General features: G+C 38.6%; 1 protein-coding gene across 11 annotated transcripts in view; it reads left to right on the top strand.

The window, feature by feature from the left end:
• tiam1 (TIAM Rac1 associated GEF 1) overlaps nt 1-14,150 on the top strand; it is a 289,209-nt gene that overhangs the window by 167,477 nt on the left and 107,582 nt on the right. For all 11 annotated transcript variants that reach the window (XM_008107611.3, XM_008107615.3, XM_008107610.3 and 8 more), the window contains one exon: nt 2,395-3,374. In XM_008107611.3, coding sequence (XP_008105818.2) covers nt 2,406-3,374 — 969 coding nt within the window. In that variant the 5' untranslated portion in view covers nt 2,395-2,405. The remainder of the gene's footprint in view (nt 1-2,394; nt 3,375-14,150) is intronic.

Genomic DNA, 14,150 nt, shown 5'->3' with positions numbered 1-14,150 from the left:
TGAGATGATACTAGACCTCAGGTCTTCACAGCCTTAGTCAACATTGCGAGTGGTGAAGAATTCTGGTATGTGCAGTCCAGTTGTTGTAAAACCACTCTGTAACCCATTTGTAAACCTGAACAAATAGAGAATTTATTTGTCACATATACTTTCTGCCTTTCATTTTGTGAGGTCAAAATGGCTTGGAGAACTTCCCCCATATTTTATTCTTACAACTTTGTGTGGTAGGTCAGCCTGAAGAAAAGTGACTGGTCTCCAATCACCTGATGAGCTTTCTGGTTTAGTATAGCTGGTCCAGCACTGCAGTCATCACGCTTCATTGTCCACCCATTCTCAGGAGGGATGCAATACTTTATAATATCATTCTCAACAGTGAGAATTTATAATCCCACCCACCCACCCCTTTCTGACAGAGTTAAGTATCGTCCAAAACTGTACAGTTTTGAAGACAATTCACAATTGCACATTTATTTTGTGCAAAAATTTAAATTGTTTTTTTAAGCACATAACATGGCATTTCTGCAGATAAACTTTACTGCAGAGGAAATTATGTTTTCTGTGTGAAAATTGCATTTTTCTTCTTTTAAGCCCGAAAGTGGTAAATGGATCATCACCTTTTCAAATTTTGGGTGTTTCAGAAAAAAAACACTTGGAGAAATAACCAGCAGCAGTGGAAACAGTGATAGTAAATCCCTACAACAGATTTAGCATTGGGTGATGTAGTTTCTGAAATCATGTAGTAGTACCCCTGTTATTGAAGAAATAGCAGACAATAACAAACTTACATGGAGGGGGGTCATCTGGGAGCATTGCACTGTTCAGACGCTGCTATGAAATGCAATACTCAAGGTGAGGCAGGGATGCTATTTGCACCTTCTACAGCTGTCTTACTTTACCCTGTTATAGAGTTGGCGTGTTATTATAGAGCAAGTGGATATAGGTAGAATTTTAATACTGGAAAGGTGTTGTTGACAGCTGTAGCTGATGGCCTTAAGTAAAAGTTGTTGAAAAGAAACTTCTTCCGACTTCCCCCAGAAAACTGTGTAATTCGGATTTTTTTAAAGAGTGCCAACCTAGATTCTGTAATAAGCAGGAAGTAGACTTTGGCAGCTGATATAAATTAAATTAAATTTTGCATGGCTTCACATATTTTGCATAGACTTTTCTAAATGTTCTTCTGTTTTGCATAATTTAGGCTGAAGACAGATGTATTATGTAAAGGGATGTTTCAGAGTTGTGAATGTACTGTTGGATGTCACTTTATATTGGTTTGTCTTTGTTATGCCAGTAGGATAAACACTGATAGGTTGTTCTTGCCTTTTCCCAACTATCTCTATGGTTAATCCTGCTTTTATTCCCATCTATCCTTCCTCTTTCAGTAGGGCAGCAAACTTTTATTGCAGACAGGGATCGATAGAAGGAGTGGAGTTTCTCCTGTGTCTGATACTGAACAGGATCCAATTCACAAATGTGACAGCAGTAACAATGGGGAGAGGACAGAAATGGCATATCAGAATTGGATTATCAATTCATCTGAAGAGAGATTTTAATTCCCTAAAAGAGTGCAGTGCAAACTTGTGGGCTACATATTTATGTTTTGATATTTATACAACCAGAGCTTGAAAATTTTTACATTTTAGAGTATAGCTCTGATAGAAGTAACCCATCTCTATACGTAACTTCTTATTTCTATTTTTGAATATAGTCTGCTTGTGCTCATCAGGGCTATATGAAATCTGACTTTCATATTACCGAAAAGGTCATCTATAAAATCCTGGTTTGTGAGGTTTCATTGGCTATTTCCCACACATTCTCAAACCTGTCTTCATAAACATAAGGGCTAGAAACTACTATACTCTGTTTAAACACGAAAAGATTTTAGAGAATATTAATTCTGTAACCAGTACCATGTTCCATGTTTTTCAGTTTTTTTGGAGAACTGTAGGAAATGTACATTTATTGCAGCCTGTTCATATTTCACAAAACATCATATGGTGTTTCTGTCTTGAATATACATTGGTATATAGAATTGAGAGCCAGTATGGTGTAGTGGTTTGAGGGTCCAACTAGGACTTTATGGAATTAGATTTCAAATCCACATTCAGCTGTGGAAACCCATGGGTGACTTTGGAAAAATGACACTCTTTCAGCCTCAGTGGAAGATAATGACAAACCCACTTTGAACAAATTTTGCCAAGAAAACCCTAAGATAGATTCATCTGTCACCTAAGTCAATTCAGGCAACAACAACACCATATAGGATTATGTCTATGTCTGCTAGGAACACTGTCTAAGGTAGACTGTTGACTGTGTATTATCTTATGCCAGAGCACTATTGCTGGTTTGCATTTTGAAGGTTTGCATTTTAAACATTTATGTTTCCTGTTGTTGCAGATATTACAACCATGGGAAATGCAGAGAGCCAAAATGTAGACCATCAGTTTTATGGAGAAAAACATGCTAGCTTGGGTCGAAAGCACACATCACGTTCTCTTCGTCTTTCAAACAAAGCATCTCGCCGGACCAGACACGCTTCCTCAGGAAAAATTATTCACAGGAACTCAGAAGTAAGCACACGATCTAGCAGTACTCCTAGCATCCCCCAGTCCTTGGCAGAAAATGGCTTGGAGCCTTTTACACAAGAGGCCAACTTGGAGGATTTTGGAAGTCCAATCTGGGTAGACAGGATGGATATGGGCTTGAGGCCTGTTTCTTACCACACCGATTCCTCTGTCACCCCCAGTGTGGACAGCAGCACAGTTCTCATGGCAGCCTCAATGCAGAGTATGCCAAATTCAGAAAGAGGGAGACTTTATGGAGACGAGTCGACGTACTTGGCCGAAGGGGATAGTAGGCAACATTCATATTCAACAAATGGCACCACTTTCTTGGAGCCACTGAGTTTCAAGAAGAAACGTTCAAAATCAGCAGATATCTGGAGGGAGGACAGTTTAGAATTTTCGCTCTCTGATCTGAGTCAAGAACATTTGACAAGCAACGAAGAAATCCTCGGCTGTGGTGAAGAAAAGGACTGTGAGGAGATACGAGGGAGAGAGCCTGGCAACAGTCATCCACCGTTGGTCACATGTCAACGTGCCAATTCGATGAGTGACTTGTATTCCCCTCCCAACTCAAGCACTACCATAAATGGTGGCCCACGAAACACATTAGGGGGGTACTGCCGAAATTTAGTGCCTCATATACCAGACACTGAGAAACACAAAATGTCACCAGCCACAATGGAGAATATACCTTCTTACAGTAATTACAACACGCTCCCGTGTAGAAAATCCCATTGCCTTTCTGAAGGAATCAATCATTCCAAATTGAGCCATAGCAATAGCATGCATGGCAGACGTGCAAAAACGACTCAGGTAAGAGAGCCATATTTTATTTAAATTGCAGTTCATTAAAATACACACACACATGCACCTTAGTTTGGTATATGTAATTGGTGTTTACTGTTGGAGCCTTCGTTTCTAATAAAGCAATAATATAGTCATGGGTGGAGCCAAAATATTTCTTGTGCATAATAGAATTTGGTTTTTAGATTTTTAAAATCTTACATGTGACTTTTTTCCCTTGATAGTAAAAAAGTATCAGGGGAAAAACCCCATATTTGACTCAATCCAAGCTATTTAAAGAACCATATCTTCTCATATAAACCTGCTTGATCTCTAAGATCACTTACTTTCTGCCAACAGAGCCCCCTAAGTGAAGTACAAGAAAATATATTAATTATGTCAGTTAAAAACAGATTAAAATATTTTAAAATCCACTTTTAATAACCAGAGGCTTCATCTACCCCTATCTTGACAAGGATGGAGCCATCCTCACTTCTCTTGGGAGAAAGAGCCACAATGTCAAACATCGTGGGGTGATGGGACCAACAACAGGTACAGGACACAAAACTTTGTTCCTACATTTATAGGGTCATTACCCCTCCCAACCCCATACTAGATTTGAAGCTGCTCCTAAGATCATATATAGCAGTGGTCTTCTAATCTAGATTATCTTTGGATGTGCATATGATCCAGTTTGATTATTGAACTAGGACTCTGAAAGTTTAAGAACAGCCTAGCAAGAAGGGTGAATACTGCACATACATTTAAGTTTGTGTCTGTATTGGTCAGTGTTTAGTGTAGACACCATGTCCACCTGATGGGAAATAATATTTATCCCCCACCAAGCGGTTACTTCACAAAGAACATAGTGTGAGCTAAGACTCTACTTTCCCCTATCCCAGTGATAGAAATGCATTTTATTGTGTTATGCTCTGAGTACAACATAAAAATAAAATAATGAATTTTTCAAATCAGGTTTTAGAAAATAATGTTTGTTAGCTCAGCCAAAGGGGGAACGAGGACAATCAATACCTGCCCTTCTTCCTTTTATTTTAACTGTAGGTTTAAGAACAATGACTGAATACAAAGGGAAGATAATGATGATGATGATGATGATTATTATTATTTTGCCATATTACATTTGTGAGTGTGTGTGAACTTTCCTTCACATTGCCTGTCAACTTATGGCAACCCCACAAATTTCATAGGGTTTTCTTAAGTAATAAATACTCAGAGGAGGTTTGCCACTGTCTTCCCCTACAATGTAGTTGGCCATACCCATCTGGATACTAACCACCATTATTTTCATTTTACTCTAATGTGGAGTCTGAGTGTGGATTTTTCTACTAATGCAGGTTTTGGAAATAAGTTGTATCTGTTCTACTAAATTGCAATGTGTTTCTGAAACTGTTAGTACATGCAATTCATTTAGTATAGACTCCCCTAATTATCCTATTGCAATATATTTTCAATTAATTCTTTTTTTGTTGCCGAAGTAAACTTTAAGAAACAATTGCTAAAATAAGGCTGGTGGTAACATGCCTATGTATGTCTGTATTTGCCCTCTGTGAACATCTGACATGAAATGTAGCCAGCAGAATGAAATTGGAACAATCCAAGAAAAAAGCCTGAACAAATAGGTCAAAGCTAATGCTAGACAGCATGCTTCAGTGATTACTCTGATTTTTATTACATTGTTCGTTTTAGTACATGTGTAGCAGAGACTATAGACGACATCTTGTGACCCAAAAATAGAAAAAAATGTTTCATATAGGGATAGGATAGGGAGTGATAAACTAGCAGACTTGCATCCTGATGCTGAGCTAAGCTTTTGGCAGTGCAACACACTGACATGCAATAGGATCTGACAGTGTGAGCCAGTCAGCTTTCAAAATACTGCAATTGTAGATCTTGGGATGGGCAAAGAATATGAGAAGGGGAGAGGAATGCCCACTGGATGTTAAGGACAAAAAACCCCCCAAAAAAACCAATCAGAGGAGGTGGGTGAGGAAAGAGTGGGATATATAGTACATGTACTGTATATCTATTGGGAGGGACACAAAGGAAAGTAGGTTTCTGAACTTGTTGCCTGTGCTCAATCCAAGGTGTGCTGCTTCTTTACATAAGAATGTCATTTTGACATTCGGAAAAAGTTGTGGCTGTTTTCCAGTAGCAAAATGCTATATATTTAAAATCACATACAACCAGAGTTTCTGATTGGGACTAACCTTAAGATGTAATTGGTATAGATGCTATTCACATAATTTGACAAGGGTGTTGAGCTTAAATTTAAAATTTAAAAAGTAAAGATTTAGACTATGCGGTCTTGATGTATGCATACAGTCGTGATTCCACCCTTCCATTTTGTGTAATGAAAGGTTAGCCTTATCATTGCTGTGCCAGTATCTTAGGTAAATCTGAAAGCATTTTAAGAAAGCTTTCTTGTATTTACCATTAGATTGCATCTCTTTTCATAGGCATCAGACTTAGATTATGACATGTTTTCAGGGGGTTTCATAGAATCATAGAATCATAGAATAGTAGAGTTGGAAGAGACCTCATGGGCCATCCAGTCCAACCCTCCGCTAAGAAGCAGGAAATCGCATTCAAAGCACCCCCGACAGATGGCCATCCAGCCTCTGCTTAAAAGCCTCCAAGGAAGGAGCCTCCACCACAGCCTGGGGGAGAGAGTTCCACTGTCGAACAGCCCTCACAGTGAGGAAGTTCTTCCTGATGTTCAGGTGGAATCTCCTTTCCTGTAGTTTGAAGCCATTGTTCCGTGTCCTAGTCTGCAGGGCAGCAGAAAACAAGCTTGCTCCCTCCTCCCTATGACTTCCCTTCACGTATTTGTACATGGCTATCATGTCTCCTCTCAGCCTTCTCTTCTGCAGGTTAAACATGCCCAGCTCTTTAAGCCGCTCCTCATAGGGCTTGTTCTCTAGACCCTTAATCATTTTAGTCACCCTCCTCTGGACGCTTTCCAGCTTGTCAACATCTCCTCAAGCTTGTCAACATCTCTTCAAGAAGTCTTTATTCATAGCTTCTCTTCCAGTTTTGGATTGTTGTTATAAGGGTATAGTGTTCATGTGCCTTCAAGTTGCCTTTCAAATTAGGGTGATCCCATGTATTCCATATAGTTTTCCTAGGCAAGGGATACTCAGAGATGATATTAACAGTTCCTTTTTTTGAAAGAGTCAATACCGTGTTTCCCCAAAAATAAGACATCCCCATAAAATAAGACCTAGTAGAAATTTGGGGGGGGGGGTTGTCTAATATAAGACACCCCCCGAAAGTAAGACCTAGGCGGCCCTTCCTCTCCTTCCCGGGCGGCGAAGGCGCTCTCTTTCGCCACCCAGGAAGGAGAGGAGGGGTCCCTTCCTCTCCTTCTCGGGCGGCGAAGGCGCTCTCTTTCGCCACCCAGGAAGGAGAGGAGGGGTCCCTTCCTCTCCTTCTCGGGCGGCGAAGGCGCTCTCTTTCGCCACCCGGGAAGGAGAGGAGGGGTCCCTTCCTCTCCTTCTCGGGCGGCGAAGGCGCTCTCTTTCGCCACCCGGGAAGGAAAGGAGGGGTCCCTTCCTCTCCTTCTCGGGCGGCGAAGGCGCTCTCTTTCGCCACCCGGGAAGGAGAGGAGGGGTCCCTTCCTCTCCTTCCCGGGCGGTGAAGGCTCTCTTTCGCTCCTTCTCCTGCACACCGCTGCCGTGGTGGAGAAGAGAGTAAAGTAAGACCTCCCCCGAAAGTAAGACCTAGGGGGTCTTTAGAGCTTAAAAAAATATAAGACAGTGTCTTATTTTAGGGGAAACACGGTAGCATCTGGTATTCTTTGGCAGGCTCTTATCAGAGGTTAACCAGGGCAGACCCTGCTTCGCTTCCAAGGTCAGATGGGATTTGAGGCCTTTTACTGCAATTGAAAGACAACAGTACTACTCAACTTTAACATGCTGACATTTTGCCCAGCTGCTCCAAGCTTTAGAAATGGTCATAAGAGACATCTTTAAAGCACCGGCCTTTTTTTCCTTTTGGAAACAATTAGATCAAGATTGAAAAACTACAACTCTTGGAATCTTTTACCATTGACCACTGGGTGGGACTTCCAGAAGTTGATGTCTAAAAAATCTGAAGGGCCAATGGTTGCTCAGTTCTCCCATTAGATCTATATATTAATTAAAAGACTTATATTTTGTCTTTTATCATGAGAATCTCAGTCAGTATAAAACATAATGCCGCCCTGAGTTCCCTATTGGGTGAGAAGGGCGGGATATAAATATTGTAATAAATAAATAATCTAAACCCTTCCATATTAAAACCACACATAATTCAAGAAAGATAAAACCACAATAAACAAGACAATCGTTAAAATAACGTTAAAAGCTAAAACCACACACATGTACCTTGCAACGTAAATTACTGATAGTTCTCAAAAAGTTACTAGTAGAACACGGAAGACCTCAGTTCTTGGGCAGGGAGAGAGAAAGATTTTTGTAAACCAAATCCACTAGAAAGCTCAGGCTTTCCATTCCTAACCTAATGGTTAAACAGAGAAAAACATAGCCTTCCATTCTTCTAGTTGTGCTCATGAGTTCATTGAACATAATTAATGAAGCAAATATTCCTTGATTTCTTTGAGAATATTTAAAAGCAAATGGATCCCTAGTCTCCTGTGGTGAAGTTATATATTTCCCCCTCTAAAGTTCTTAAAATCTATTATTTAATTTGGAGAATAAATGTGGGAACTGCCTTTCTTTAATTGCAAGCAGTTTTTAATGCTTTGGAAATAATTTGTGTCAAATATGTGCAAGCACCTAATATTCAGCAGTTGTTTTGGAGGCATTCATGCAGCAGTTTCATTTTTAATGCTGAATTCATAATAGCTGAGTGAAATCTTAAGAGAGGGCTCAAAAATGCTTTGCTTTCAAAGTCGAAAACAAAGTTGAGAACAAATAGTTGCATCCAGCTTGTTTCTATCATTTTCTTGAATTTTATCTCCTCAACCCCCAAACCACATAGAGTCAATGCTCTTTTTGTGTACAGTAGTGTCTCGCTTATCCAACGTAAACGGGCCGGCAGAATGTTGGATAAGCGAATATGTTGGATAATAAGGAGAGATTAAGGAAAAGCCTATTAAACATCAAATTAGGTTATGATTTTACAAATTAAGCACCAAAACATCATGTTATACAACAAATTCGACAGAAAAAGTAGTTCAATACGCAGTAATGCTGTGTAGTAATTACTGTATTTACGAATTTAGCAACAAAATATCACGATATATTGAAAACAAAAATGCCTTGGATAATACAGAACGTTGGATAAGCGAGTGTTGGATAAGTGAGACTCTACTGGAGTCCCGGTGGCGAAGTGCGTTAAAGCACTGAGCTGGAGACCGAAAGGTCCCAGGTTCAAACCCCGGGAGCGGCGGGAGCGACCGCTGTTAGTTCCAGCTCCTGCCAACCTAGCAGTTCGAAAACATGCCAATGTGAGTAGATCAATAGGTACCGCTCCATTGGGAAGGTAACGGCGCTCCATGCAGTCATGCCGGCCACATGACCTTGGAGATGTCTATGGACAACGCCGGCTCTTCGGCTTAGAAATGGAGATGAGCACCAATCCCCAGAGTCGGTCACGACTGGACTTAACGTCAGGGGAAACCTTTACTTTTTTTTTTACACTGTATTTAGGCTTGTTTTCCAGATTTTTCCCTGAATGAAACCTAGGGTGGGACTTTAGGAGTAAAAAAAATGGTGTGCTGTCCATGAATGGTGGTAATGGGAGGCAAAGCTTGACTGGATATTTATTGTTCAAATGGAAGACACAGCTTCTTATTATCTGGTCTACTGCTTGTCTCTTCCATGGGTCCCAAATGGGAAACACACAACAAATTTCTGCAGAGGGGCGTAGAGAGTTTCTGCCTCATAGATGTCAACCAGTTTAGCAACCATTTCCTCTCACCATGGAAACTTGAGGACTGTAGTTCTCAGAAGGGAACAGAGCTTGGAAAATTTACTTTTTAATTATAACTCCCAGTATCCCCAAAACTGTCCATGCTGGATCAGTTATTCAAGGAGTTGCATTGTCTTCAACTACAAGCTGTCCCTGAATTACAAACATCTGACTTACAAACAACTCATTCTTACAAACGAAGGTGAGACAACAGGAAGTGAGAGAAATCTATCCCTAGGAAAAGGTCTTGCCACTGAAGCATTATTACTAATACTTGTTTCCACAACAAGCCAATTTTTAAAAATTCAATTATCATAGGATGGAAAGTGTGATGAAATCTTCAGAACAGGGGCATAGACAGCAAAACAAATACCACTAGGGTGTTAACCTTTCCCTATGCTATCCAAAACTATATATATTTGGCTAGAGTTACACTTAAAAATGTACCCTTTTCTACTTACAGACTAATTCAACTTAAGAACAAACCTACAGAACCTATCTTGATTGTAACTTGGGGACTGCCTGTATTAGATATTGTACAACTATTCTGCAATTGCTGAATATTAAGTGCTTGTTTCCAACATTACTAATTATTTCTCTTTAAAAATTACTATTACTCTATCTTCCAACGTTCATAGGATTTTTTTTTTGAATTCATGGTGTTTATATTTCAAAATTAATTATAGTCCATTGGAGGGGTGGTCCCTGTTTGTGGTTTTTCAGATGGGATGGTTATTCTGCAATTGATAGTTATTTCTCAATTGTCATCTTTTATGAATTGTCTTGATGTAGTCACTGATGGGATTGTGACTCGTGACCTAGGTTGTCATTTTGATTACACAATAAATAGCTATAATTCAGAATAAAAATTTGCATCCATATGAGAGAAAGTTTGAGACACCTGTCACCTAGTGCTGGGTAAAAAAGAACAAAGTCCCCTTTCTGTGTACTGTTTTGATTTCAGAGGGTTGGTGCCCACAACCTTCGCTTTTCAGATTGTTTCTTGGCTGTGAAAGGCATGATGGAAATTGAACATGTCTGTCAGAGGGTGACTGTCAGTAGTTGAAGAATTTGCCACTAGATTGGCAAATTGAGCTCTTCTTTCATTAAAAACAATGAAGAACAGACACACAGAGCCTGAAATGGCCTTTGACATATTTCTGACCCCTCTTGATTATAGAAATACTCTAGACGGGGGCGGGGAGATTTTCCAGCTTTGTGCACCTCAAGTGACTTGCCTCTATAAGCGGTTTTGAAGCCTAATCCTCCTGGGTTTATAACCATGGTAATTAATTTGTATTTAATTGCATTAATTAGAGCTAAAACACTTACGATATTATACTCAGGCACAAAGCCACATTAGAATTTAGGTAGGACCAAAGCATATCTGTTGGAAATTAGCCATATTGAAATTACTGAAATTTACTTTCAAGAAAAAGTTATTTGAATGAATAGTCTTTTATTCCTTGTCTTTACAAGCAGCTGTGTTTTCATGGAGGAGTGCAACCAGACTCAAAAGATTGTAACACAAAATTAACAACAGTATTCAATCTTTACAGTTAAAAAATCCAGCTTCATGGTTATTTTTGTGTCAGTCTCACGTGTACAAAAATGTTCTTTCCTGCTCATTTACCTGATCTACATTGAAAATATTCTTGAATACTAAGTAGATTTATTAACTGGGATATGAAAAAAAAACAAGAAATGTTCTGTCTTTATTTCTGTAGGCTTTTTTGCCCACTTTGTTAAGCAACAACTTTGAGTAATTTGCAACAACAAAACAGTGAAATACTTGTCAAACCAATACAGCACTCATTGTTATGTCAGGTATTTTAAACCCAAATAACAAGCTCCACATTCTGCTTGGTTTCATCCTGTTCTTGTCTTTTCTTCTCTTTTCCTTTCCACTGATTTTTTTTTGAGATTCAATGATATTAGCTACATTAGAGATTCATGTAAGATTCAAGCAGGCAAAGCTTGCAAATAGCTTGAATTAATTTTAAATGTAAGTAATTGCTACTAAATGCAAGTCTTAAATAAAAACTTGTTCTGTATGCACTCTATATGTCTATATACTATATTTGTATTATTAATTAAAGTATGTGGGTTGCTGTTAATCTTAGTGGGGAAGGGGAAACTATTGGACGCATGCTAGTTGAGTCCCTGTACAGAACAAGAGCCGGCAAATGTGGGCTTCCTGAAGTTGTTTGACTACAACTCCCATAATTCCTCAGTCTGTGTTGATCAGTGCTGATGGCACTTGCAAATCAAGAACATGTGAAAGATCGCATTGTTTACACCTAAAATATATCAAGAAATATGCAACGAAGACCACCCATAATAAGAAAAATGCATATAGAAAAAAAACCTTCAATTCATAGAGGAATGTTTGATATGTGTAGTCTTTTGAAATCATCCCACAAGTTTGATGTGTTTGCTATTCATGTGTGAAATACATTATTTGCACTACAAGTAGAGGTTTTTGGTGTTTTGTCTTGGCTTTTCTTTTTATGTAGTTGATAAAAATAATGGCACCAGATTATAGTTGTAATGATTTTTATTTTTTCCCCTTTGCTAAACATAGTAGCGCTAGACAGATCAAAGTTTTTGAGCTACAGAGAATCTCTTGATTTCACATGAAAACCCAGAATAGTTTGCCACGAGAGCCAGTCTAACAAACTGTGCTCAATCAGATGGCTGTGATTAGCAATAGTCAATCTTCCACTAAAGGGAATGTTTTAAAAGTTTATTTCAGAACACATTTATTCATTTTTATGTTGGCATCTATTATAGCAAACTGATTTCTGTTTTATCCACTGATGTGATTGTTCAGATAAACTCTTCCTGAGTAGCTAGTTGCCGCTTCAACATTTCCTTATTTTATCTTAAATACTGTGAAATACATTCAGGACAGGAGCAAATTATCTTAGCCTTTTCAGGAGTCTAAGTTCAAGATTGTTTCCACTTGCCTTGGAAAGAGGTTTTTTTTTTAATTTTGCTGAACATTATAAAGTATGAAACCAGGTTCTCCCATCCTATTCTTGGCCTTTGAAATAATTTTTTTCCTGTAGGTCATTTCAGGTATTTCTGTAAACACAAAAATGGCACAGGTATATTTACGTTATTTACAGATTAGGCTGAAGTGAATTTGACCTTGCCATCAAGTGTATATTTTTGAGGAGCTGTAACCAGTCATAGCCCTCTAAGTTTTCTCACCTTCCATATGTTAAGGTACATGCATAGATGCATGTTTATCTGTTGACCTACGAAGTGGGCCATAGTCCAAACATCTTTAGTATTGAAGAGTTTGGCAGAATCATGTGAGCACTGAGCAGTGTGGAAGGGCAAATGACTATGACAAGAGCATACTTAACGCCAGAATACTGTTCACTACATGGACTTCTACTTGGGGCCCACAGACTGATGGCAGACTGAAGGTCATGTTTGTCTGATCAATTTCTGTAGACTGAATGTTAGAGGTAGGGTTGCGTAACAGTGATTCTCTCTCATTCATCATGCAGGTGACATCAGTTATGAGAAAGTACTGAGAGCAATATCACAACTCTATGTTCAAATTCATCTTAAAGGATGTAGTTCTTTTTTTATATGTTCCTCTATGCAATGACAAATAGCTTCAAATGTTTTCTCCTTCCTTGATTAGATTCCTATTTTTGGGATACCCTTTCTCAGTTGAGGGAAAACATATTTATAGTTATTGTATAACTTTAGCCACAAAACATCTGAGGTGGTCATTCTTCTCCACTGAGTGTGCTGCTTTGCAGAGAAGCACATGGAGCACAGAGGGAGGAAGGGGATATGCACAGAGCCAACTGGTCAGCTGAATCTCGTGATCAATGTGATGACAAATGTTGCTACTTGACTGCCTTCTGGATGTGAACAGGAATTGCATGTGGTCTTTCACAACTGTCTTCAAAACTTCGCCTTTTGCTTTCAACTAAAACTTTTTCACTTCTGTTTCAACAAAATGCCTCTGAAATGTGTTGTTTTTGACTTTAGAGTAATTTCAGATTTGTCTTAAAGTAGGACTAGTCCTGTATGTAATGTGTCGTGGCCGGTGATTTGGGTTTGATCATCACGCTGTCCCTTTGTCACTGATGCTGTTCCGTTCCATGGGATCTAGTATAATGTAATGGTTAGAGCGATGACTGAAGTATCCTGTTTAGCCTTTTCCTGAGCTATGAACCTTGGATCAGACAGTCAGATAGCCTCAGCCGGCCCACAGGGTTGCAATGAGGATAAAGTAGGGAGGATGAAAGCTGTGCAAATGACTTTGACCTCATTGGAGAAAGGTAGTTTGTGCCAAATAAATAAAACAGACTAAAAGTAACTTGATTTATTTTAAAATAACCAATGAAAACAAAACACCAATATATTTAAATAAGAAAGATTTGATTATAATTTTTTTAAAAATTAAACTAAATGCTGCATAGCTGAGTCAATTTTTTGTTCAAATTATTGAAAAATAAGGAAGTTACAAGAAAAACAAATGTTGTCAATTATTTAGGTTGCACATGTATCAAGGAAATCTTACCAACCACATGTTTGACAAGAAGGTGGGGTTACCATTTCATTATTGTAAACAAAATTTAAGAAAAGTATCGTTTGAACACCTGAATAGTTTTTCCATCTATCCATGTTTTATTCCACTGATATTCTATGTTAAGATTACCCAAGTTTTCCAACCTCCAGTCATACCATTATTTGTATGAGCAACCCATAATGGAACGGAAATCATAGCTTTGTGTTTTAAATTAGCATTTTCTTGAGCATTGTATTATTATTATTATTATTATTATTATTATTATTATTATTATTATTATTATTATTATTCCCAGTTTTTCTCTCTTGATT

This window comes from Anolis carolinensis, chromosome 3 (genome assembly GCF_035594765.1).
Source record: "Anolis carolinensis isolate JA03-04 chromosome 3, rAnoCar3.1.pri, whole genome shotgun sequence".
Lineage (NCBI taxonomy): Eukaryota > Metazoa > Chordata > Lepidosauria > Squamata > Dactyloidae > Anolis > Anolis carolinensis.
Note: the sequence above shows the minus strand (reverse complement) of the source record. Positions and strands in the feature narration are given on the sequence as shown.